This window comes from Melanostigma gelatinosum (genome assembly GCF_949748355.1).
Source record: "Melanostigma gelatinosum genome assembly, chromosome: 5".
Lineage (NCBI taxonomy): Eukaryota > Metazoa > Chordata > Actinopteri > Perciformes > Zoarcidae > Melanostigma > Melanostigma gelatinosum.
The window spans coordinates 22465768-22493202 of record NC_136638.1 but is presented as its reverse complement, the minus strand read 5'-3'; the positions used below and the strand labels follow the sequence as shown (position 1 = coordinate 22493202).

Below are 27435 nucleotides of genomic sequence, written 5' to 3'. Positions count from 1 at the left end.
GTTTATCCTCGTTAAGGCAAAAGAAAGGGCTTCATGGCGATATACTGAAAATATAAATATTTGTAGACTGAAAGTGGACTTCCGGTTTGTTTATTCTGCATCAGTTTCATCTCGTTTACCCCGAAAATCAGTGTGCAGTGTGCGTCAGTGTGCATTCAGTGTCTGAGTGGATCATGCCGAGCAGAGCAGCGGTGCTACGTTAGTATAGTCAAAATGGCGTCTGCTGCTTGCTGCACACGGCTCAACACTGGTTTAATCCATCTGTGATTAGCCCGATAACTACATTCAGACAACCCGGGACTTGTTTTGTTGTTGTTGTTTTCGGTTTTCTGCGCTGATACAGTCGGCCCACATTTCAGCGTCATGTCGGACTCGGAGGAGGACAGCCAGGACCGGCAGCTTAAAATCGTAGTGATTGGAGACGGTGCGTGTGGAAAGGTGAGAAACCATCGCAGAGACACACGTACAACTTAAAAAATGACACGTCTTTTCAGTCTAAATTCAAAACGGACGGTTTGTTAATGCACGTCAGCGTTCTGCTGTTTACGTTACTCATCGTGACGCTGCCCTGGCTTCCAAGTCACCATGGTGACTGTGACGCTAATGTAGCTTAGTTAGCTAAAAGCTAACAACATCCAAAGGCTAACGAAAACATAATAAGCTAACACTGAGTTATGTAACGTTATACGCCACAGCGACACGTTTTAGCTTTGTCTTAAATGTAGTAGACGTGTAAAGGAAACAGCACGCAATACATACGTTGTATTTAACTTCACGATATGAAGTGAAATTAGTTTATAAACAAACATAACAGATACATTAATATCACAGTGCAGGAAGAGGCAAAAAGCCTATATATATATATATATATATATATATATATATATATATATATATATATATATATATATATATATATATATATATATATATATATATTCAAATGAAAATGAAATGCCAAACATCAACTCAAATGCTCTGACTTCACGAGTGAGTCACTGATTTAGTGCCAGAGGACATAAATATTACTACATGACAACGTTAAATTGTCTTTGTGCTCCTGATATCCAGATTTGGGAGAAAGTTGTCTACGCATGTAAATACTGTCTCTACTGCCAAAACGCATTGATGTTAGTTCAATGTAAAATACATATGATAGTACATTTTCCCTTTTAGTATGAGAAGTTCAAAAGTTCAACATACATAAATTACTGAATTCATGAAACCATATTTTTGTTTTCAACTGAACATCTCAGCAGTTTATTTCTGCTTAAACAGTGACTCATTGGAAGCCTTATGTAGAATAATATAACAGTTGTTAACAGCACGAGGGACTGGCAAAGAGAAGTTGGCAGTATTTTTTCTGAGTAATGATATAGCCTTTTGTGAAAATGATCAGTCAACAGTTCTGGATTGTTGTGTGCTAGTCATACATAAAACATATCTTTGAACAGATAGATGTAAATAATTGTGTGAAGGACTTCCTATGTAGTTGACCTCTTTTAATCTAACAAGTCGGTTGGTTATTTCAGCTGTAACCTACAGGAGGAGACATCCAGACTCAAGAAGTGAGATTGTGAGGACAAAAGCTGCCCATTCATACTGATCTCAGGTTAAGGACAAGGGTGTTCATCCCAGTCAGTTTGAGATGGCTAGATTAATGAAGTACAAAATACGTTAGATAATGGATGTGAAGGAATGGTTAATGGTTACTTAAGTAACCCAGTATTAATTGCACATTTATGACTACATGCTGAAGTAAAGATACATGTTAGATGCTACTAGACATACAAATCATGCAGTGCAAGAAGTGCTCTCAGGCTGACATATTTTTCTAGTTGTAAAAAACAAAGTTGATGGGCACGTGTGGTTGTGATCCCGTTTCAAAGATAGCATTATGGATTTAAATCTGGCACTAATCCCTTGTTCCAAACAAATTCTCTACCCAGTCTTTACTAACCATTGCATGTGATATTGAACATAGTTGTAGGTTATGTGCCAGTGCTGCTTTATAGTAAGTGAGAACATTGGCTTACACTTTGAAGATATTATATTGTACTGTTTTTTTCTGCCACTCTCTTCAAACCAGCTCATTTAAATATGGAGTAAAACGCATTACATCAAAGTCAATTTTCCCTTTTAAAGTAGTTTTTAAAAATAAAATGTGTCTATTAATTGTTTTGAACAGCTGGATGATTCACAGTACACTTTATTGTTGCAGCTACTGATCAGTGAACCCAGAATAAAACACTGTGCTGTGCAGTATTATACATAGTATGAAAGTTTCTTAGCCTGGCTCTTGCAGCTGGTGGTTGTTTTCCATCAGTGTACCTCTTTCCTCCCGGCTAAGGACCCTCATATACATTGGGCTCCAGAGTGAGGCCCCATGTCTGCACAACCCACATGAGAAATGTTTCTGATTTCTGATTTGGCAGAATAAAATAACAAATAATCACGTGTGAGGACCTAGTTTTATGAATGTCTGAACTGTAAACAAATGTACCTTTCATCAGTGTATTGTCTCTCTCACTCCTGTTCCCTTTCAAAACTACTCGACCAAATCATTCAGTATGTTGATATAGTGAAGGTGTAGATTAAAAAGGCCTAATTTACATCCACAACAGTGAAATATTTGCCTAGTCACACCAACTACGGTAGTCATGACAATTGAGCTACGGTTCTTCTTCACTGCATCTCGAATCCTCGTATGAATTCATGTGAATGTAAGGCGGGGACGTCAAGTGCTTTTCAGCTACACATCCCCTTTCGTAACTAATCTCACTTTCCCTCTGGGAGAAAGAAAATGAATGTAGCAGTAATAGTGAGAGCCGATGAGAAAAATGAATGTCCTCATTCTGGAGAGTAGACATTTTCTTTTTTTTGGGGGGAAATGGGGGGGGGGGCAGAGAACACACACAACTCAGTTCCCAGTAGATACGCTACATTAATAACCCTCCTCCCACCGCTGCCAGGTGTCAGCTCGTCACTGTCTGAATGACTTACCTGCTTGTCTGTTTTGGGCAGAAAACGGCGGCCCTGTCCCCCATTTTGAGTAGGCACCACTGACTGACATCTTGAATGCCGTTTCCCCCCTTATTAATGTCAATTTGCTGAGCAAATTGCAATTGGATCAGTTTTTCTTGGACAGCCGTTTCGGTGGTATTTTTGCTTGTGGTCGGTTGTCCATTCAGAAATATAGGGAGATGTGTGGAAGCACGGTGTTTTTCAAATATGGAGTCTCACATTTAGCCAGGCTCGTAAGGTGCTGGGCCTAATTCACACACAGGTCTATTTTTTAACCGGAGTTAGAAGCCACTGAGTTTTTCTGAATATTTGCTCTCTAAAAAGGAGCTTTAGGTGCAACAGGTCCTCTGCATGAATGGGTGCTGCTTCCCAGCAATGTTATTAACAGTCAAACTCTTCATCAGAATACCAACATTTATATCTGTCCTAACTGTTTCAGCAGAATGAAGAGACCAGTTTTGATGCAATGCTGCAAAAATGCACTGCATCTCTCAGCTGAGTTGCATCACATGGACATAGTCAGCTTGCCATCTTTTTTTTTCTCCCAGTTTCTTGTTTCAGGAAACTTCCCCATTTCCCGGCATTGCTATCATTGGTGACCCTGTGCTGTTCTCTGTGTGTGTCAGGATTACGCCAGCTTTTACATTCGCTGGTTAGTTCCAATTGTACGTTGGAAAAAAAGGACTACGTTGAGGGACGAGAGCCAAGATACTGGAATGCCAAGACAAATGGCCGACCAGGCCAACGGCAGCATGTGGAATACATTTTTGCTGTCCAAGCTTGTTATTCTGTGTGATCTGTGTTGTCAGTGATTGTTTGGGCTACTTAAATGGACAATTTTCTCCTTGTTGCGTCAGTCACCTCTCGTAATTTTTCAGTCACTCTTGATCCAGTGACATGCTCCGCAAGCGGAGATTAAAAAGAACTGTAGGTTAGTGAACTTTTAAAACAATCGGTTGAATAAAACTTAATTCTGAATGTCCAAGAAGATAATAATCAAGAAAATCACTGGCCAAGGACAGGATTACACATTTAATAGGTTTAATTAAAATATTTAATTTCAAAATCCAAGCATAAAGGTGGCATCCACAATGACAAATCAGTACCTAAAGAAAGAAAAATAGACTCCAATTTACTTGAGGAAGATTCGGGTAAAGCCTGAAACTTCCAGGCTTATTTGAAACATTATTTGGCTAAACCTTATGGAGGTAGATAAGGAGATAGGCTCAAGTGAAAGCTCAGTGGATTGAAAGCAAGAATTTAGATTGAAATCCTCTCACCCTCAGTGAGTGGCAAGTCCCACATTAAAATGCATTTGCTGCCACATGAACACTCAGGGAATCCCATTGCTTCACTTCTCTGTTGTGTTTATGTAAGCACACTGCTCTAAAGATAGCTAATAGACATTCAGCACTTCATTTTTTTTTCCTATCCTCATCCATCAAAATGAATTGAACTTGGCATGTCAAGCCTGCGCTATGAATTCCCATGGATTTCAGGAGAGCCCCTAACATGCTATTTTTTTTGTTACTCCTCAAACACAGCTGTGACAGTGATGGAGGTTTTATAATTTGTGGCAATTATTAGGTCTGCAGTCTGCAGACATGACATACGCCGACACCTGTTTTTGTAATTCCCGTTGATTTTCAGTGTCACAACCGTGGCTGAGTAGTGAGACGGCAGGGAGGAGGCAGACAGTTACATCCGCGAACCTTTCAGTCAATCACAGCGATTTTGAAGGTGCTTAAAATGGATTTGTAATAATGAAATGAAATGTCCTACAGGTCAAACGTCAGGTCGCCTAAGAGTTATGGCTCCACGCTATTGTGGATATGTTGTGATATGATAAGTTATACCCTTGTAGTTTTAGAAATATCAAATGGAATATTGTAAAAAGCTTACTTTGGCATTTGTCAGTGTAAATTAAATCAAAGTTTTTCTACTTCTGCTCACCACCTGCATATGACTTTTTCAGGAAGTTCTTTAACATACAGTGTATTTTCTCTGGACGGAGTTTTGCACTATCTTGCATTTTGCCCGGAGCCATGCTGTGATTTTGACTTGGTTTTTATGTCATGCATATATGTGTGAATATTGCTTATTATGCACTGAATCGAGGTTTCTCCTTTGTCCTTAAAGCATTTTCTTTTAAAAACACTCATCTGCTTTAAATGACATATTTTTAGTCCCGTTGATTGCTGCAGAGGTTCTCTGCTACTCGTTCACCGTGTCTCTCGCTTTGTCTGTCCGTTTCAGACATCACTCGCCACCAGGTTTGCACAGGAGGCCTTTGGGAAGCAGTACAAACAAACCATCGGCCTGGATTTCTTTCTGAAGAGAATAAGCCTTCCAGGTGAGACACCTCCATAATCTTTAGGGAGTGCTCGCTTGTTTAGAGACTCAGCGAGGACACGCGTGTTGCACAAGCACGTTAAAGCAGACTTGTTAATTCAATAAAATACGGTAGTATTTTGAAAAGATTGTAGTTGCACTGACTTTACTGTTGTACTCTAATATGGACCTTAAGGTTTGGATGTTTGTGTCTACTTTACATTATCCATGTTAAACAGATCCAGAATATTAATTGAGTCTAACAAAGAGGCCTGTTGTTCCTCCATCACTTCCTGTCATATTTTTACTTCACATATTTTCTGGCACTGCTCATATTTTCTTGTCCGACCATTTCCAGGCAGAGTTTGTTCTTCAGGTTAACTCGGGAGCTGAATGTGTCTTTTCTGGTAGCTCCTCATTGTAAGTGTCTGCCACTTCTCAGGCTTATTCACTCTGAAAGCTCTTCTCTGCAGAGCAAACAGCACACACTTTCTTTTACTTTTTTGGACTCCACAAGGCCAATGGACAGCTTATGTCCAAACGGGCGAGCCTTGCTCATAATTCTGTGGGCACCGTACAGAGTAAATACATGAACATTTTATATCCATATCGCTGATCCCCACGTTCAACCGATCGTTGTCCTGCACCACATAAAACATTCATGTTCTTGTTTGTTTATGTTAAACCCTCCGAAATAAAGCCACACTCTGTATCCCCCTTAGATCTGCAAAATAAATGTTTATTGACTGATGCTATATTTAGACGAAAGCACTCCATTTTTACTTCCTACCATGTGAAATGGGGATTTTCTGCATTTTAAATGGCATATCTAAAACTCTGCCAAGGCCTAAGCTCCAGAAATCTGTAAAGTGGCTCCATTCTTTCATTACTAATAAAACAACATTAAGCGAGGACAAATTAAGTGCTAAAAGTAAAAGTTATGCTGATTTGTGAGTTGGCTGAAGGATTCTATTTTGATTTTGTGTCAGATTCAGCTTATGAGACTTTGGAGAACTAAACCCCCAAAAATGCTGTGGTGGAGTCAGGATGAAGAGAGCCAACCATAAGCACAGGCTGGGCTCAAAGCCTTTTAATACGAACTCGGACAAATGCTGTTGATCGTTTGACTTCACTTTCCAGTAAGTTTCTGTCCCGAAATATTCACTGAACTCTCCAGTGTTGAACTGTAACCTTAAACATAGTGTGTACATACGTCTGTATCACTGGGGCAGCAACAACACCGGGTCCAGCACCGGAGTTGTTAAATGGCCCATTTTTCTGGGGAATTGGGTGTTGATGAGCTGATGAAGAGGAGGGTGGCTCTGCGAGCTGGGTGGTCCCAAACTTCGTTAGGACCCCCACCCCGCCTTGTATTGGAGAGGTTGTGCGGCTCTCCGGGTCTCTATGGGGCTGTAAGGGTCTTTTGCAGCAGGGGGGAGAGTAGCCTATAGCCATGAAGGCCCAGCTTGTCAAACTTAATGTACATTTTTCCAACGCTGGGAGAGGTGAGGCGAGGCCGACTGGCACACAACAGCCTCCTCTGTGTGTGCTTTTTATAACAATACCTCTTCCAGATGTCTCTGCCAAACCAGTGAGGTACAGGCGGTGAAGGGGATTGGCTAGAGGTGAAGTTTACTTCATGCATTCTCTAACTATCCGACGCTGCTTTGTCTGCGTCCACCTCCAGTCATAAGACAATTATCAACATTCCCCTTTTCCTGGCCTTATCAGTTTAAGTTTCATCTATTGGGCTCACTATCGCAGTTTCTACTTCTTGCGACGCATAAGCAGAAAAATGTCAGAACTGTTGAGTCAGCGTGAATCTTTGAAACATAAATAAAGCTTGTGTCCAGGCACGGTGGATGGGTGGGGATGGCTCGTTATAACACCGAGGGAGCGTTATTCATTGCACTCCTCAATGTAGCTTTACATTGACACTGTATAGTCTGGATGTAGTGACTGTGAACCTCAGCGTTTCCTTTCCTCGCTTTAAAAAGGGGACATATGAAGGGGTTGAGTCGTCCAGCCGTGTCCACAGAGTACGCTCTGCTCCCCATCGCCGCTCCAGCCCAGCGCCGAGCCCTCATCACACCAACATAAACTCCTCGCTGTCTGGTCCTCCCTCCTCTTTTTTTTTTTTTGGGACTTTTTTTTTTTCAACCACCCCTTTCATTTTCCAGAGGAAGAAAATATTTATTTGGATTTGGTTTTTGTGCCCTTCTTTCTCTCTCTCTCATTCACTCCTTCTTTCTCTTTCCACAGGCATTAGGACAAGAGTCTTCTTTTCCTCTCATTTTGTGTTTAATTATTGCTATTTTCCTTAACAGCACATAATTATCCTCACTTCCCCAACTTGGCAGGATATGGCACCATGCAAACAGCTCTAAGAAGCCTTTTTTTTTTCTAGGGTATTGAGAATGTTTAAATTAGAGGGTATGCGTACCTATTCATCCCCCTCAATATCTGGGCTGAATATTCCTGGATGTGAGGTGTGGGTGACCTGCCAGGCAACAGCGCTTAGCATGAAGGATTAATTGCTGATTTATTGTTTCCATTATGTATATCAACAACGTGGACTTTAATTATAGAAATCGCTCACCCAAATTACAGGGTCCAGTCACACTCGTTATTTCCTCCCGATTATGAGCTTTGTTAAAACAAATAAGTTAATGATTAAAAAGGAAAAACACGTCCAGAATAGAAACCCACAAGTTGCAACATTATTGTTTTTGCTCTTTTTAAAATGTGAAGCATTGTTAAGCAGACAAACTGATTTCCACTCTTTACTCTGAAACATCTATGCCTACTTGTCAGTTAAATGTTTCTGTCTCTTTTCTCCTCTGTAGGCAACTTGAATGTGACATTGCAGGTGTGGGACATTGGAGGCCAAACATTAGGCGGGAAAATGCTGGATAAATATGTATACGGAGCTCATGTAAGGACACACACACACGCACACACAGTAGATGATTGTGACAAAGCTACAGGGAGCACAAGAATAATTAGTTTCTAGACTTATTATTACAATAAACTATTTATTACAATTTAAAAATCAGTGCATCTCTACTTTTACACAGTTACAGTTCGATGTTTTGTGTCGGACTGAACAAATGTTGAAAACACTGTAGATCAACACTACAACTATTCAAAAACTACATTCCTAAACATGTATGCTTTTATTGCTGCCAAATAGTTAATTTTTTTATTCAATGCCAAGTATCTGATAGCACTCAGCTCTTACATGAAGGAGTGTAGGAAAAACAGGCTACTAATTGATCCATTAGTCCCACTTAATGCTTGTCCGGTGTTGATTCAAATGACAGCCGAGCTCTGTGCAAACGTTTGTGTCGGTGCATACCAGTTAGTTATACATGTGTCCGTAACATCACCGTCCACAAGTAGCCGTGTTGCTACAGACGAGTGCCGCCTGTCACCTCCAGGATGTCTCTGGTTTGAAGAGGCCTTCTTAAACGCCACGTTTTGTCTAATCTGAGATCCATATTGCAGCACAAGAACCTTGTCTCCTTCCTTCACAAGCAAAATGTTCGTACCTCACTGCCACATTACGACTCGTGGGCGCTGTGTGGAACCTCCACACCTATTGTCCAGCACTGTGCGTCCTGTAATCAATCATGGCTGTTCGGAGAGACTCGCAGTAATTGTCAAGAGGCCTGAGCTGTCGTCACAGACCCCGTGTGTTGTGACAGTGCGTGTCCGCCGAACAAAAAGCAACCGACTCCCCTTCAGTCGTGTTGCATCATGCAGTAGAGAGTAAAAGTAGAGACAATTACCGTGGCTTACGTTGAATTTCCAGCCCCAGAAACCTTTAAGCAGCGATAGCGAGTTAACCTGTGTGATTATTCATCTTGATTCATGCCAACCGCTCTTGTATCTCTGTTTACTCTTTGATTCATTTACGTGTCTATGTAAACAACTCCCTCTGGCCTCAGTGTTTGCTCAAACATGAGTCTGGTGTTGTTGCACGCGTGTTTCTGCAGTGAATACAGTGTTGAGGATTACATAGGGAGGAGGAGACTGTCTTTAGGCAGACAGCCTTCGCTCGTTAGCTCAGATAGATGACCAAACCTCACCTCTATTGATTCTGCGCTGAATTCTTACAAAACTAAGTTCTGTTTATGCACAAACCACACACAGAAATCTCCTTACCTGGATCATAATCTCACTGAACCTACCTCAGAGTGTGTCCCCTTCTATTTGAGTCCGTGCGCTACTCTAGGAAGAGATGCAGTGCCACCTACTGTTCCGTTGCTCCCTCAATATTACTCAAGTCAAAATGAATGAAAATGAGAAATGAAGCCGTGCACTCCAGGAAATGGAAAGGTGAGCTGCACAAATCAACGTCTGAGGACTGTGTTGTTCTTTGTGTTTTTCCAACGCAGGGGGTTCTCCTGGTTTACGATATCACCAACTACCAGAGCTTTGAGAACTTGGAGGATTGGTTCAGCATGGTGAAGAAGGCCAACGAGGAATGTGATACCCAGCCGGTTGTCTCGCTGATTGGGAATAAAGGTGAGAAATACGCATACATTAACACACATACAGTACTTTGAATAAACTTAGTTGTGTAGTCAATCCAGTTTGGAAATTGTTCTATCTTCAATGGCTGCAAATGAAATCAGGCACTCTTATATTTAATAGACTGAGTTCTTCTCTATTCATTTCACCCTGACCCATTTTTTGTTGTTGCGCGTTTGTGTGTGGAGGAGTGCGTGTTTGATGGTAGCAGACGTGTTTGTTAGAGCACCAGATAACTGATCGGTGTGATAAGCCAGTTGATAAGAGAGTGAGGTTTCGGAGCGATGGGAATGCTGATGTTTGTGAACTCTGGGGAGTGACTGACGATGATTTAAGATCCCCGGGCCAACGGACCTCGGGCACCGCTTATCTGAGCCCCACCCTTTCTCTCCCAGTCAGTGCCCGTCTGCCCCCCCCCCTCCCCTCCCCTCCCCCAGCCTGCGCTCCTGTCCCGAGTCGTTGGTTAAGGAAAGGAACTCGACGTTAACCAGACGGGTCTCCTCCTATCAGCCTGCGCCCATCCACCCGCCTCCAGAATAGAGAGTAATAATGATGACTCTTTTTAAACATCCCCTTGACAGATGTGGAGTCATGGCTGCCGCCGTGTTATTGTAAAGTGAGGCGTCAGTGTGTGTGTCTGTAATGGTGACTGTCCACCTTCCCGGGTGATGATGAACGGTCAACAGAGTGGTGCCTGCACACAGGAAGCTCTCGCTAATGTTACTCAACGGGGACCATAGGTCACGGTTTAATTCGCCTGTCTGGAGCAGATTCTCTTGTCTTCGCATCCGTTGCATCTCCTAATGCCCCGGCTTTAACGGTGGGCGCCTCTGTATTTAGGCTAGGTTTTGGGTGTATGGGTGAGTGTGTGTGTACTGTAATTCTTAAGTAGTGTCCATCCCGCTGTCAGGCTCCTCACCCCCACACTCGCACAGTCCGTCTCCCCCTAATGGCTCTATTGCTGCGAATGGCCCATGTGTGTTTTTTCTGGCCCTATAGGCTGAAAAAAAGAAAAACAAAATCCCACACAGATTGCCCCGCGAGGAGCAATCAATTACCTTACGAGACTTTGTGAATCGCTCAACCCTCGCTTGAAGAGTTAGTCTCGCTATCTAGCTTGAAATGTCCACACTTCCATTTTTGTTTCACTTTTTTCGTCTCTCAATCCTTTTTAAGTACCGTACTGTGGCATTTCCTCCAAAATGAACACACACAAACAATAAGCTGAACATATGAATACACAGCATATTTTCGGGAGCAGAGTTTAGATTTCCCTTCAATGGTTCCCATGATGTCGGACTGAGTGAGGCAACATGTTTGTGACAACCAAAATAGAAGTACAGACATAACAAGGAGCTTATGAAAACACAGATTTATGTCTCTGTGAGGACTCGTCTGAGGGGAGATTTTTAGTGTTTCCAGTTAGATAAACTTCAGGTCAGAACTGGCTCTAGATGTCATGTGCGCAGTAGTACTTACTTTAGAGCAGCTGACAATTTTTCTCCATGTAATAAAAGACCTGTTACAGTATTATAACATTTTCTTTTTAACATAAGTCAACATGGAAGCTACAGTCAAATGTGACTCTGTTTGGCTTATTAACGGTATATGTGCTACCGTATACATCGAGTTTAAATCTCCTGATTTATCCTGTGCCTGCCTTCTAGTTTAATTTGAACACTGTCTTCTTTACCCGGTGTACGGTAAATGAGCCTATGGACCAGACTGGTTCATGAATGATGCTGTCCCCTCCTCTCCTTACCCTGGCCTGACTGCCCTCCTGTGCCATGTCACTGCTGGGGAACAGCCTTTCCTTTCTTCAGCTTAGCGTGGCCGGCTGGGGTTAAGTGTGCTTGTTAAGCGTCGCGACGCTGCACCCCCATGCCCTCCGCACGCTGCCCAGAGCCTTGTGTTAAATAATGGCACCACTTGTAACAATTCAGAGAGGAAGCCAATGAAATGTTTTATTGAGGGCACACAATTATTTATGCAAGTGCACGAACACACGCAGAGAGAAACACGCGTTTGTGCAAAGCGACACACTTGTGGAGTTCCTGAGAACACATGGGTAATGGAAGAATGCTAAGCTCTTGGTCTGTCTAAACATACTATAACTGTTTACTACAGCGCAGCCCAGTGTAACACCGTATGGTACACAGAACCTCTCAAGAGAAATGTTGGCTTGTTGCGCAGTCATCTACTCCACCACTCGAGTGTTTCGTTTTTAGGAGACTAATAAGTGTATTTTGAAAGGACTCCAAACGATAAATTATTTAGCTCTTTGCTTTACAACAGCTGCGTTTGGACTGACGGCTGTTTGCCTTTTGGATCAGAGATTGTCTGATATAAACTACATGGCACTGATAGCAGTCCTGATCCATATTTTGCATCTTTTTGTGTGTTTTAATGTCCAGATATTCTCATTGAATGGGACCGTAACCATTTTAAAATGGCTTATGTTACCTCTCAATATTAGTGCACATATTTCTTTGTGGACATTAAGACCGCATCGTTTATCAAACCAATTTGTTTTTATTAAGTGGGGATCGCAGGACCCCCGCTGCTGCCCACCCATCACCCTTCCCATCGCCAGGGCTCTCTCCCTCAGGAACTCCCGAGCATCCATCATGGGATTGTGCAGCCCTTATTTGGGTGACTTAAATGGGTTCAGTTCTCTTAACCCCTCCTCATCACTCATGGCTTTTTGCTCAGAGGTTCTAACGCTGTTCACTGCCGATCCACTCAGGCCTGCCATGGGAAACGTTCCCTTCTGCAGGGAGATAAGGTTCCCGCATGAAGAGAATTTGTTCTCGTATTTGTACACTCATTATGTCATACCTGCCTTTCTCTTCCGCTTTGTTTAGTTTACCCCCCCTTTCTTTCTACCTATCTTGCGCCATCTCTCAAACACACTTACACATTCATTTTCATCCCTGTGCAAACATGAACTCTTTCAATCACATACTTAGACCTACTCTGAACGCTTATCTCTCACATGTGTAGACTAACACTTCTGCTGAAGCTACCTTTGCTTACAGTAATGTCTTTTCATTGGCTCCAGGTCTCTGTTGAACAACATGCGTGTTTGCTTTCTGCACGCTATGGCAGATCTCACCGCATACCCGTTACCCGTCACACTTTACTCTCCCCAGTTTTCCACCCAGCCATGTGAACGTTAAAGTGAAACGTGGATCTCCCCTAACTCTCGATTCTCGTGGAGCATGTCCTTGCCACCAACATTGTTGGTCTTGAGTTGTTTGCCATCTTGGCAGGGCCTCGGGTGGAGTTGAAGCCTTCCCCCCTCCCCAGCTCTCTCACCCCCGTCACCTCCCTGCCCCTGTAAAGCTGCCACAGTTCCTGTCTGTTCAGTGCAGGCCTGCACATTTCTTAATAGAGAGATGCTCAAAAGTCCAGGAGTGCCGAGGAGCTCAATGCGCTTCTGTTTTTGGTTTAGCTCAAAAATGTTTTTCCTGGCTCAACCCACTCGTACTTAGGTCCTCTTACAACAAACTAAAAGGTCCTAATTGCCCCCAGGGGAAAGGTTTAGCCACAATAGACATGTGGTGGGACAAAAGCCCAGTACTCTTACTCTGCACCCTCACCCCTCCCCAGATAGAAAGGATGAACACGTCAGCAGTATCTGTTTTGCACTGTGGGTAGCGCGACCGCAGGTTCGACACTGTAAAACATTATATATACAATATATAGACCCAGTAAGGCACGGTGCTTGGTTCGGTAAAGATCTGGAATGTTTACAGTTTACTCCAAATCCAGTGTTTCCCGTTTCTCTTCACATTTTATGGAAGGTAAAGGGTCAGGACAGACATGTGTATCAAATTGTCTCAGCAACCGCACTGACTGCAGCCTGCTGTCTCTCTGTACGTCTGGAAAAGATGGGAAATAGAGATTCAGGTTACAAGGATACGGAGGGCTGAATGAAGAATTACAGCTGTATTACTCTGCGGCTGATAAGTCGGTGTAAAATCACAGCTGCAGATAATGAGGCGTGTGTCCGGCATTGATGAAGAAACGCTTTCTCGGGTTTGTTCATACCTACTTAGGTGGCTGATAGGCGGTGCTTCCCACACAGAGCAATGCAACGGGTGTCAATCCGGTGCTCTTTGCTAAATGAACTGAATGCTAAGATTTAATTGTAACAACTGTTTGAGCAAGCTCTGGTCCCTGCACTCATCTCTCGTGATTCTCATGCTTGTCGAAACATGGAAAGTCCTCGTTCATTTTAGCCATCCATAAAGCAAATATTGTTGCACATGCAGTAGATGATCAGTCTTTGCATACCTTCTTGTGTGGTAAGTCACGGGCCATTTGAGTTGCACAGCACAGCTTAGCCACCTGACCTGAGTGCTGCCTGGAACCCTCATCACGCTCAGGCTTTACTTTATTTCTCTGCTTCACAACATTGATATGGAGGAATTCCTGGAAGGGGCCTTGCTGACATGGGGTTGGGTAAATAAGCGATTGATCTGGATCCACAGGCATATTTTATACATGTGTGTGAAATATCAACAGAGTTTTTTCTTTTTTTTGTGGTGTTAAATATTACATCACTGTCTTTGGACCCTTCTCCCGCTTCAGGTTTTTAACTTGTTCGATGTTTGCTCAGGCAGTCGTGAGCAGGACTCACTCTCCATGTTACAGTTCACTGCTGTGGCTTGAAGTAGAATATGTAGGCCAGTCCAACGCATCACTGCTCACAGGAAGACTTTCTAATTATGAATTGACTTTTAGTGATTCGAATGTGTACAATTACGAAGGCTCCCCTGTGCTCCGTATAATTATTATAGCTCATAGTTATGCTGCCGCCTCACAGAGGCACGTATTACAGCTCGCCCATAAAAGTCCACTTAGTTTAACAGCGACAGGAGAGCTCGGAGGACATGGCCAGTGAAACCCAGGGCAGCGTCTTGTGTGGGCCTTTTGTTCGCTTTTCACGAGTCCTGGGAGCCCGTTAACCCGGGCTGCGAGGCCCTCGGCCCCATGTTTTACTGTTGCAGTGACAGTCCGGCACTCCAGCTCTCTCTCTGCCTGTGGAACTACTGGTGGACACTCTCTGTTTTACACTCCCTGACCGAAGAGGAAGACCACATTGTTTTACTAGCCGCTGTGGAGTATCTGATTATGTCTTAAAGTGTGGATGCATGTGTGTGCATAAGAGTGTGTGCGTGTGTGTCTGCACATCGGTTCATGAAGGACGATCAAATGACAAGATGAGCTGTGATCAATGAGCTGTCGACAGAACACTTCTGACCGAGTGGAAAGCGAGCCCCCTGACGGTCCCGGCCCGTTTCAGGCCACCGGGGCAGGGGCGCCTCAGCACAAAGAGCGGTCTGTCTCTGTCAGGAGCCCCACGAAGACTCCAGCACGGGCCCCGCTCACCTCCACAACACCAGGCTACTAACAGCACTTCATCTGTCTGTCCGCACCCAGAAAAGTCACGATAACATTATTAGCTTACCTTCAAGCTTTAATATACTGATATTCATCTCTAATTATTCCACCACGGGTTGAATTCTTATAGATCTCGTTATAAATTGTGAAAGTCATTAATAGCAGTGTAGGATTGGCTACAGATTGATGAAATATTCAATGCAGGAATTATAATTTATTCATTTAGGATTTCCTCGATTGTAAGAATCTGTTAAAGCCAAATGTTATGTTAAAATCATTTTCAGTTTCAAGTATTTACATTGCGATGTTTCAGTCCTCAGAAAAGAAACATTGCCTATACTGTAAATAAAATCTACACTGTTCAGGTCCAATGAGAGTTACTTTACTTCTGAATGACTGCATAGTGTCGTAAGAGTAACGATAATACTTATTCTGTGACACTATGATATTTTATGACTATAAAAAGAAACTGGGAACAAGCCAGCACTTTTTTTTTTTTTTTTAAGGGGAAAAGTAGTTATTGTTTACATTTACATTATGGTGCGCATGTTTAATACGAGTACAGACTTATCACGCCCTTCATATTTCAAAACACTATTCATGAGCTTGTCATGTAAACCGGTTGGACCCCAGTATTTAAATGCTTCACATAAATTCCACTGGTCATTTAGTTTTACTTGTGTTGTGAAAGTTAAATCAATGTCTAATTTAATCAGACATCACCAGAAGGATTCATTCTACTTGTATTGACTTGTTAATGTAGTAACGGTCTCCTCGTATCTTGTACCAGAACATTTAATGGTGAATAACATGTCGCATGTAATTAACCTTACCGGTTGGTTGTCGGACTTCGAGGGAACGTTATTCAGCTTCTTTTTCAGACTCCTGCAGTTTAATAATAATGTGATGAAGTGTCCGCTGGATTTTGTTGTCGCATTTTTTAGAAGTTGATGTTGGTGGTGGGATGGATGGCATTGTTTTATAAGACAACCTACTCACCAAACAGAGAATTGTGTTGTGTTGCACAGTGTTTTTCACTGAATGCTTTGCTGTAATGTGGACGACGTAAACCTTAAAGTTACCGTGTGGAGTTTGTGACCACTGGTTACACTGGTGAGCATCGTTTTGAGTTACACGTCATTGTATTGTTTGTATATTGTGTTTTATCAGCACATGCATGAGGACGCATAGAAGTTCCACGAGCTCAGGGGCAATGCGTGGGTGGTGTTAATGCATATAAAGAAATGGTTGCCTTAAGGGGTCGCAGTGCACTAATAGAGGAGGATCGAGAACAATGCGGGTTTCCAAATATTCAAAAGGTTTTGGTAAATGTTTTAAGGAAGGAAAAGTATTTACCGTGTTTAAAAGGACTAAAGGACACCGAAAGCCATGGTTGTTTACAAAGAACATTCTACAAAACTAAATATACTACATTTGACTAAAATGTAGTTTTGAAATACATCGTCAATGCAGAATAGTTGTATTCATAACCCAGCCGTCAACACACATCAATGCAATAACTTCCCGCTGAGACGGTAAGAAATCAGGCAACAGATAATGTGACGACTGAAATGATCTACAGACACAAGTAATGACGGAGTTATTTACTGTACAATGAACTTTATAATATGTTTGCAGAGATGCAACTGTGAGGACATTGTGCTGAAGCATGTTGGTAACCAGGACTCTTCAGCACGTATAATCACCGTTAGACACGATTCTTATGTTATTTTACTTTGAAGGTGAAGCAGTGAAGACAAAGACACAAAGCCCCTAATTTGCATTAGGAGTAGGACTTGGTTTGATAATCCCTGCCCTGACTATAGAGTCTGAATTGTTTCATGATCGTCATCGAGGGGAAACTGAGGCAACCCCTCTTAACAGGGTCTTAAAGACATAGCGTGAGGTAATGTTGGAAGCGATAGGTTCTCCCCTGGGGTTGATTAGGCTCAACCCTGTAACTTTCACTTAATGTGATATGACCCCTCAGAGCCCCAAGTCTCTGACCACACACACACACACACACACACACACACACACACACACACACACACACACACACACACACACACACACACACACACACACACACACACACACACACACACACACACACACACACACACACACACACACACACACACACACTCCACCATTACTACCACACACAGACACATAGACACACACACACAGTTCACACATTCCACCCTCAGCCCTCATACAACTGCTGTTTAGTTTAAAATGAGGCTGTCGGCAATTAACTGTGTTATGTCAAGCTTACTCTGTGGCTGTTGCTCGCTGGGTAAACTGTTCCAATTGGTCCCCAGCAGCTGACTCGGTAGAACAGTAAGTAGGTGTCGCTGTTATCACAGCGTGGTTTTAAAAAGCCCACTGAGGATCACACAGTGCAGTGTAGGATGTCAAGCTGGTTAGCCAACATGGAGCTGTTCGCTTATTGTTTTGCTTTGGCAACGTGTGTTGGTGAACTGTAAAGGAAACATCCGTCCTTCAGTTCTCACATCGTCCACATTTGGCCGGTTACTGCGACAATTAGAATAACAATAGAGTGTCTGGAAATGCATTGTGCTTTGCCGGTAACCTTTTTGGTTCTGTTGTAAATTTTCCCATTTAAAGTAATAATAGATACAACACAATTCTTCAGATGAAAACTGCATCACTTGAACCAGGAGGTTAAGGTGGCCAATGTTAGGTAATGTCAGCAGCATTGTTGCCACAGTGGCAGTTGTTCAGCAAAAGTCATGAAACAGGCCTGTTCCTGTACCTCACTAAGTGACCATTACAGGATAAAAGAGTCATTAAGTTTGACAGTCACATGGAACGTCATAAAACCCGGTTAAGGCTTCTGATCGTGTGTCTGCAGGTGTGTTTTGATTACTCAACATCTCAGCCACTCATTTCTCTACCAACAGAAACCAGGTAGAGGCCTGATCCAGGTTTCTGTCAAGTACATTGTAAAGGTCCGAGATCGGGAGTATGACGATTGCCTCTCAACGACTCTCATGTTGATGGCAAGCGAGCGGTGAAAGTGCCGCGTGCTTCGGAGTGAATAAACTAGGCTACAGTGTAGTTTTGTTAGAAGTTGGCACTATAGGCTACATGTGGCTGTAATCTGCCAGTAAACAGAGAAGAAGAAGTGAAGGTGGCGAACCGGAAACAAAATAAGTCGCCAAGTCAAATAATATTGTTAATTTATTGTTAATGACTTAATGTCATTGGCAGTTGGTGCACTTTCCTCTTCTATTAAGGGAAGGTGACACAGCAACAGTATTTGTTTAAAGCATGCTCTGGGCAGATCCATTCTCCCAAAATCCAACCTTGTTACTAATTTCAAGCTTTTAGTGACTCCCTCCAAGTCTGTCTGGTTTCAGGATAATCAGGTTTGCCAGTGAGCAGATTCTTTCCACGAAGGAGCTAAGCTGACATCCCCACAGACACTAACTTGTGGAAAGAAACATCCATATATTCTCCTCATTTGGTTTTGTTCTCATGTATGTAAGAGGTCACCACAATAACAAACCTGTTATTTACGGTAAAAGCCTAATTCATCCGCCAGATATTAATCTCTAACTGTTGTCTTGTAATTCCACGCAACGACAGGCAGACCTTTTAAATAAACACTGCTGGTGACCAGAGCGAGGGAGGGCCATCGCTCTTGGCGAGTGATGATCCCTTCCACTATCTCTGTGCGCTCGAAGGCCTAAACAGTTTATTTCATTTTTGCAGTCACTTCCTAGGGATTGTTACGCTGATGTACAGTTTGACAGAAACGGAGGGAAACCAGATCAGCGCAGGAAGATTGTTTTGACCTGATAAGTAGAAATGGGTACATTAGGGAGACAAATGGAGCAAAACACAAAAACTGTGGGATTAGCCTTGTATTCATTTTACACAGACAGATGCCACATGCTGAAAAATAATGTTTTGTGTGAGAATGTGGGCCCACCGAGAGTATTATTTGTGACTTAAAGGAGCACACAGTGTAAAACTGAGGACGGTCTCGTTGCGCTTATTGGTGTACGGTGAATATATTTAGACAAAGAAATCCATTCCATCCATTTAGTAGATGTTCTGGGTCTTTCTTTCATGTCATCTGATCTTTAAAGTCGTCCTGGGATTGTAGATTTTTTTTTCCTGAGCTTGTGTTTAGACGAAAAAGACAATCTGAACATCTACAAATTCCAAGACAACGGGGAAAAACATCAACTGGCTCTTCATTTCATTTTTCTACTCTTCAACCGACAGCTCGAAAACCTCAACTGATAATTCAGCCGCTGTCACTGCTTACATAGCAGCTGACCGTTATTTAAACAGCACACACTTAAACTATCTGTGGCGCAACTTTAAGTGAAATCAGATAAATTAGCTGAAACTAAAGTGCTGTCATTGTTTACACTTCAACTCAACATCTTACTCTTTAAAACTGAAAATTCAACCGCTTTCAGTGCTTCAACTTAAATTCAAATTTCAAATGCTTTTTAGCGTTCACACTTCAACATACACCCTATACTCTTTCAGTGCTTTAACTTCCACTGACCCTTCAACTGCCTTAAGTGTTTCAACTCAAACAACTCGCATGCATTTTGCAGCGTAAGCAGAACAACTAGGCCATGAGGAAAAAAATCCTCATGGCCTAGTTGTGTATCCCTCCTCCGCTTAATGCACGTACCCACAGGCAGGATTCAGAAACGTCACTCACTTGTACACTTTTTAACTTACAGTAACGTGCCTTCCTCAGCTGCTGTGCCACTATATTAATGTTGGCTAATCTGACTGTGACACATGATTGATAACCTTTCCCAAGTGTGCAGGATCCAAAGGATTAGCAGTGTTTACTTCTGGTAGCATGCAGGGTACCTCCGCTGTTAATGACTGAAATAAATAACCTGCTGACGCCTATGAGACAGCTATGTTTATGTACAGGCCGAGACATGACAGTCTGCCCTGGACACTGAGTAGTTGTAAAAGTGTCTTCCCTTGCCCAAAAAGGTTTGTGTTTATATGTCACTTATGATGATATGATGGTGGCGATATTCGTTCTAGTCTAAAATGATTCGTTCCAAATGTATTTCATATGTTGCTGTGGATTGGCCTTTAACTTTTTTGGGTCATATGACTTACTGAGATATTAATAATACAGGATTAGTGCACTGTTTACATTTCTTCCTCGCTATGTTATCTGTCTCTCTCTTTCTCTGCGTCTGGCTTTAACCCCCCCCCCATCCTCCTACACACACACACACACACACACACACACACACACACACACACACACACACACAGGGGCATGAGAACGGGGAAAATCCTTGACAACTTCAATGAAACCTCACACAAAGAGCAAAACTCGGGGGGACGAGAGAAATGCAACACCGTACAGTAGCCTGACCTCCTCCAGCTACCATAGACATGTACGCCCCAGATACCGGGCGTGGCCACCATTCCGCACAAAGCCAGAAATAAAGAGCGAAGCTATTGCTTTCAGCAGGAGGACCCCCGGGTGACCTTCCTCATCGACCCCAGCACGACCCCATAGGGAGGAAGGAGAGAAGCAAAGTGCACTGGTATCACTGCACAGGAGTCTAATGCACATCACAATAGCTAAAAAGGAAGGCGCTGTCATTGTGTGCTCACGGTAAATCAGCAGGAAGGTGACAGTCCCAGTTCTCGGGCCCGTGTGCTCACCTTAAAGGCCGGCACACTCGTATGTCAAACTGTTTTCTCGAGTGTAGCCTGAGGACTTTGGTCATCCGCGCATTGTATCTTAAACATTTCTCCACAGCTGGGCTGGTTTGTCTGTTTCGGGTCAAATAGAGGTTCATGGCTTCGGGGTTCAACTGTACGAGGCTTACACCGAGGAATGCGTCACATGGAGCTTCAGTAGCAGCTGGGACTGGTGACGCTCGGTGCTACTGAATTCATCATTTACACTCAACCCCCCCTGAAATGACTCCCTCCATAAATTAACAAATACAACTAGCAGCTGCGTTTGAAAGCAACATAACAATTGAATTATGCTTTGTTTGCTCGTGCCTATTCTTTTACACCAGGCAGATCCCCCCCCCTCCATCTTAACTCGAGTGTAAACAGTTATCTTTTCTGTTTATGTTCAGCTACGTGACAGTTAACCCTGCCAGAGTGCTGTGTAACCACCTTATAAATCTATCTATTTTCTCACACGTCACGCTGTGTTTCGTCCACAGTCGACATGGAGCACATGAGGACGGTGAAGGCTGACAAACACCAGCGTTTCTGCCAAGAGAACAGCCTCCTCAGCCAGTTTGTGTCGGCCAAGACGGGAGACTCGGTTAGTACCAGCTGATTCAAGAAGTCACAATGAGAATGTGATGCACAGAGAGACGTTTAATAACTTTGTCCTGTTTTGTTTTGTCTTTCTGCAGGTGTACCTTTGTTTCCAGAGAGTGGCTGCTGAGATTCTTGGTGTAAAGCTAAACAAAGCAGAAATAGAGCAGTCCCAGGTGAGCCACAATAGCGTCAAGGTCTTTCTCTCAAATAACACCATCTGTGCAGCTTTTAAGCTACATTTTAAATGGTTTATTTGCTCCTAACTTGGACAGAACATGTACATTTCTTTCTCTGCTTTGCACTTAACGCGCTAGTCGCGAGATCACGCTTTTCTTAAATGTATAATTGATTGGTAAATGAGTGAAAGTAGATGCTTTAGAGTTCTCGTAACATTACGTGTTATGTTGTGCCTGAACTCAAGGGAGGTCACAGTGAGTGTGTTAGGTCAGTGGAGGTCACCCCACACTGTAAAGGACCATTTGTTGTGTAAACACGAGTTTGTTACGTCTGCGTCCTGTGATGATCTACCTGCCACTGACACTGGCCATCTGTAAATAGACCCACATTGACCACATTAGCGCGTGACGTCGGAGGTTAAAGGTAGGCCGTTGTAGGGGTGAGGAGGTTAGGATTGTCTGTCTGATTTATTTGGTTTATCTCCCACCGTTTTGGGCTAAAACAGGGTCTCGGCTTGCCAGCCAGACCAATGTGCCCAATGGTGGCAGCTGTAGGATTTACAAGGTGGCCTCCCCCAGAAGCATTAATCCTGGGTCTGATATGACTGCTTGGAGCCACACTGGCTGGGTAGTAGTTGATGAGCCTGGGGGCTACAGAGAGGTCAGGACCCCCAGAGAAGGGAGAGCATGTAAGGGACAGACCGGCCAAATTCTCAAGACCCTCTCCCATCACCAACACGGCCGCTGACTAACTGAAAATGACCATCGCCTAATGGAGCTGTCCATCTAGTTTATTCTTCCTCTCCTCCCTTGATAGCTCTGTCAATAAAGCAAAGTGCTTTAATCCAGGCTAATCAAACTGGGTGAGTGGCTGGACCCAACATGCTCTTCATGGGAAAAGACGAGTTGACAGAAGTGTGTCAAGTGTCTTGTAGATCCAAATGTATATATAGATATAAACCTGATGTGGCCACAGCTCATAGACTGAGTGTACAATCCCCACACATTTGTAAGAAGTGATTAGCCAGCAGTATTTCATTTTTCAATGATTTCTTTTTTTTTATCCTCATCAATATATTTGTGTCAACAGTAGTTTGACAAAAAAAAAGGGATGTTCTAGAGATCTCAAACATGAGGAGCATTAGAGACGTGTCTGGCTTTAAATCAGGAAAAGTCTTTTTCCGCAAACTGCTAATTTTTTAACTCATTCAATATGTACTGAATGTCTGCTGGTTTGGTCTTCGGCTGCAACCAAGTATCACATTATCGTTTAGTCTGACAACTATTTGTTCAAAAATTCCCAGAGCCCAAGGTGATGCCAAAGCAACAGCCCAAAACCCAAAGATATTCAGTTTAAAATGATGTAAAACAGAGAAATGTAGCAACATCTTCCATTTTAGAAGCTGGAACTCAAGAATGTTTGGCATGATTAAAATAGTTGTAGACTGAGTTTATTGTTTCTGTTCCAGTTTGGTCTATTTTCCATCTTAAACTCCACTGTGTTCTTAAACAGACAATATGATATAATGTTGGAGATGTGCAGGAACGACACACCGGGTTAACGTCGTGGATATAGAGATGAGACTTTAAACAGGTCATGGTTCTGGGTCTAGCCGTGGGGCCCGCGAAGCCTCATTATCAGCTGTCAGCTTCAGAGAGCTGAACACGAGGGTCACAACCCCTGACAGTATTATATCTGCCTGGCAGCCCTCTCCGTCATGGTCCTCTGTCTGTTGGATCAGATAGCGGGGGCCACGGATCACTCATTGACTGCGACACCAAGCTTCGGCAGCTCGTTAATCAGACAGCCAACCAGGGCCTGCTATTCAGCCATGTGCTCTGTTATTCGCTGGCAATGCAGCAGTCGGTTGCACCATTAAGATCAAATGTAAGTTTGTTTAAACTTGAAGGCCCAACCTTATGTATCCCTAAAATTCAACAGCTGCAATGTAAAGCGTCAGTTGGAGGTCAGATGAAGTGGCTGAATTAAACGACAATGGGAATATCACTTTAAGTTCATTTATTTTTTGTCTCTTGAGTGACTTGAGATTTTTGGGATCATAGATTAATTTTGAATTACAAAATGAAAGTCTGTATTTCTGGCTTAAATATTTCTGTGTACATTGACGTCATGCATCTTTTTGTCTGTTTCTCACATTTCTTGATCATTTCTCCCTCTCCATAACCCTCTCCTCCTCCTCCCTTATTCATGGTCCTCACCCTACTTGGCTTTGGACTCCATTCTTCTCTCTCTAATCATCCTCTCCCATGTCTCGGTCCTTGTTTTTGTCTTTTTGCTTTCCTGACGTGTTGAACCTGCTCAGAGGATTGTGAAGGCTGAGCTGGTGAACTACCCACAGGATGAAGGCCCAATTAGACAAGAGAACAGCCAGCAAAGCAAAATATGCTCTGTTCAATAGTTGGACGTATGTCTCCTCAGTTAGACAGTAGATCACAGTAGATCTGTTAGATCTTAGAAGCAAAAACAGCTGCTCTGTAGTTGTAGTGAACATCAGTCGAGGTAGATGTATTTAGTTCCCGTGGTTCAGATTTGAGTCCTTTTTAAAAAGTAGAGAAACCGCTCAGACTGATAGAACCTAATCACGCCTCCTCTGTTGTTGTGTCATCATGTTTGTTACTCTGAGTGATGTAGAGAGAAAAACAGCCATGATGATAACAGAGATGCACAAATATTCTGATCAGTGTCTATCATCACTGCATGGATTTTAATTCAATGTCTGTCGTTGCATCGTTTCAGCGTGTGCTGAAGGCGGACATCGTGAACTACAGTCAGGACACCGTGGCCAGGACAGTCAACCCCCCGCGCAGCTCCATGTGTGTGGTGCAGTGACCGCTCTCCAGCACTTAAAGATGTAAAATTGCCTTCAGTCAGCATTCGTCTTTCAGGATTGTGTTCAGAGTGCGTTCTCTGTGTTCCTGTGTGTCAGTCGTACGGATGAGATGAAGAACAGACTGTGTGATTTCGAGGCCTTGGCCTGTAGTTCGGATATTTAGCAGGAATGGTTTCGAGGATGGTTTACCAAAAAGGTAACCGGACCTTCGTTTTTGTTTTTCCAAGTTTACGCGCAGCTATCATTTTATTTCTGTGATTTACCTTAAATACATACAATAAAAGACTTGATTCACAGTATGAAGCTGGTTGTTTAAAGGAGAACAACTAATCGAAAATATTTTTTATATATACAAGTATATTTTCCTCTGCCATTGCTATTAGAGACATTTGTTTAAAGGATTAGATATATTACAGTATATTTCTAAAGATAAAACTATTTACAGCTGTCAAATCCAACTGCAAAGTGGATTTGTTGTTCGAGTTGAACAGGGAGGTGAAACCAAATTATCTTTTATGTCTGAGGTGCTTCTCAGTTGAACAGAAGGGAAATAGGCGTTAAAGAAATGCCGTCGTGATTGAAATGAATCTTTCTTCAATTTGCCAATTAGGGGCTTGCACTAGCAGTGCTGTGACGTCAACTGTGTACTGTTATTTTACAATCTTAAATCAATGTTGACATTTTATGTTCGTCAGATTATACAAATAAGTAAACAGTATCTCCGTTGTCGCGATGTTTTTTTTGTCTTTGTGGTAATTTGATTGTTCAGCTTTACATTTTCACATTGTGTTGTTAAAGGTAGGTGAATATGACTCAGGAGTGTCAAACGTACAACATTTTACAAGAGGTCTCTACATAAAGCCTTATTAAGCTGTTATAGAACAGAAGTTTGAAGACTAGCTATGATGCATGAAATGCTTTACAGGACGAGGATCTTCACTTCATTAGCATGTTTCACAGTTTGTTTATTGTAAGACAATTGCGATGTTGTACGTTTAACCAGTTTTGACAAAGTAGTTTCTACATGCTAGTACATGTTGGCATGATTTAATGTGTTATCCACTGACTGAAATATGTATTTGTCCAATAAAAGCTCCATTTCAAAGCTGCTCCATTTCATTGATTAGAACACATGCTGTAAATTCTGATCATATTAAGAATGTACAGGTGAAAGAGAATGCTTAAACAGCCACAGAGTTTTGTGTTTCTAAATAAAAATGCTACATGGAAAACAAGAAATGGTTTGCATCTGATATTTTTTATGAGTATTCATTTCTATGAATTACAGAGTATCTGCAGGTCTTAGAGGGATAGTTTGGATATTTTAAAGTGGGGTTGTACATTACAGTCATTTAGCTTTTCAGACGCTTTTATCCAAAGCAACTTACAATTCTGTCGATCACATTTCTACACCGTAGGCACAACTAGGGCAGCAATTTTTGGGGTTAAGTGTCTTGCTCAAGGACACATCAACATGCGACTAGCAGAGCCGGAGCCGGGGATTGAACCGCCGACCCTCTGATTGAAAGACGGCCCTGCTATCCACAGTCGCCCACAGTCGGGTTGTAGGAGGTATTACACAGACCTGCGTACCAGTGCTGAAGCAAAGCAATATACCTCTGTGGTCGTTGGCAGCAGTTAGAGGCAAAAAACAAATCAAACTCAGTTTAAGTGTATGCTATATTCATTATATTGTCATGGCTTTACCTTGCTGCCAGACAGCCATTTCTGATGGGGAACTTAAAATAGCTCTCTTAAAAGCCACCAGACGCTTTTCATAAAAACAGCTATTTTACTTTAATGCGTCAGGTGCTGGTCGACTGCTGCCTCGATCGGTTACTTTGTCTTATTGTGCAACTGTGGTGAATCCGAACTAACCCTTTAAAATACCAAAGTCACACAATAACACAAACTAACCGATTGAGGCAGCGGTAGACCATCAACTCCCATGGTCTGAGAGGTAAAATTATATTTTTTTCAATGGGTCTGGTTTTGAAGGCAAGGCAAGTTTATTTGTCTAGCACATTTCAACAACAAGGTAATTCAAAGTGCTTCACATAAAACCATTAAAAGCATCAAAACATAAGGCAAAAGAAAAGGAGATTTGTTAATTGAATTGAATTAATTATATCATCAGGGAATGCTGTACTGCTGGGAAGTACTGAGGAACGAGATGTAATAATAAATAATTCGAGGCCACATTGTTCCTACAGGATTTCCATCAGACGTTCATACTTTGGTCTATTACTGTAAACCACTTTTAAATGGCACTCTGTGGTATTTATTTGGTGCAGAAGCTCTGAATTAGCACATGGTATGAGTTTGAGTCGTATAGTTTTACCAGAATATGACCTTTATGAATGTGTACAGGCCTTCTCATTACTCAGTCTCTGTCAGCTTGTTACCACAGTTGAGTCTTGGTTTCATTGTAATTTTTCACTCCATGCTGCGAACACAAACCTACAGGAACAGGCCCTGGAGGTGCTCATATGAGCAGCAGGTGATGGGAACTGGAATATAGCTGATGAGGGCATTACAGATTAAGGATGCATGTGACTGAAACTTGACCACCCTAGAGATCCCCTTCTATAGAGACCAACCCAAGTCTCTGGTAGCTAATGAGCCACCTGGTCTTTGTTCAGTAAATCTTCCCTGAAACAGCCCCTAAATCCACTCTGGACAGATGATACAAACGGCTTTATAAAGGGTTGTAAGCTGTATTAATTAATCACTTAAATAGTCCAGCCTTTTGTTGCTGTCACACAACTGTAAGAGTTTCTTTTTTT

At 42.5% G+C, this 27435-nt stretch overlaps 1 protein-coding gene across 1 annotated transcript; it reads left to right on the top strand.

The window, feature by feature from the left end:
- The first annotated feature begins 3 nt into the window (after positions 1-3).
- Positions 4-25878, top strand: rab28 (RAB28, member RAS oncogene family). The gene is made up of 7 exons (XM_079269125.1): positions 4-438; positions 5281-5377; positions 8202-8290; positions 9756-9885; positions 21519-21622; positions 21717-21794; positions 24556-25878. The coding sequence occupies exons 1-7, from the start codon at positions 364-366 to the stop codon at positions 24646-24648; spliced, it is 666 nt and encodes a 221-aa protein (XP_079125251.1). The 5' UTR covers positions 4-363; the 3' UTR covers positions 24649-25878.
- The last annotated feature ends 1557 nt before the right edge of the window (positions 25879-27435 follow it).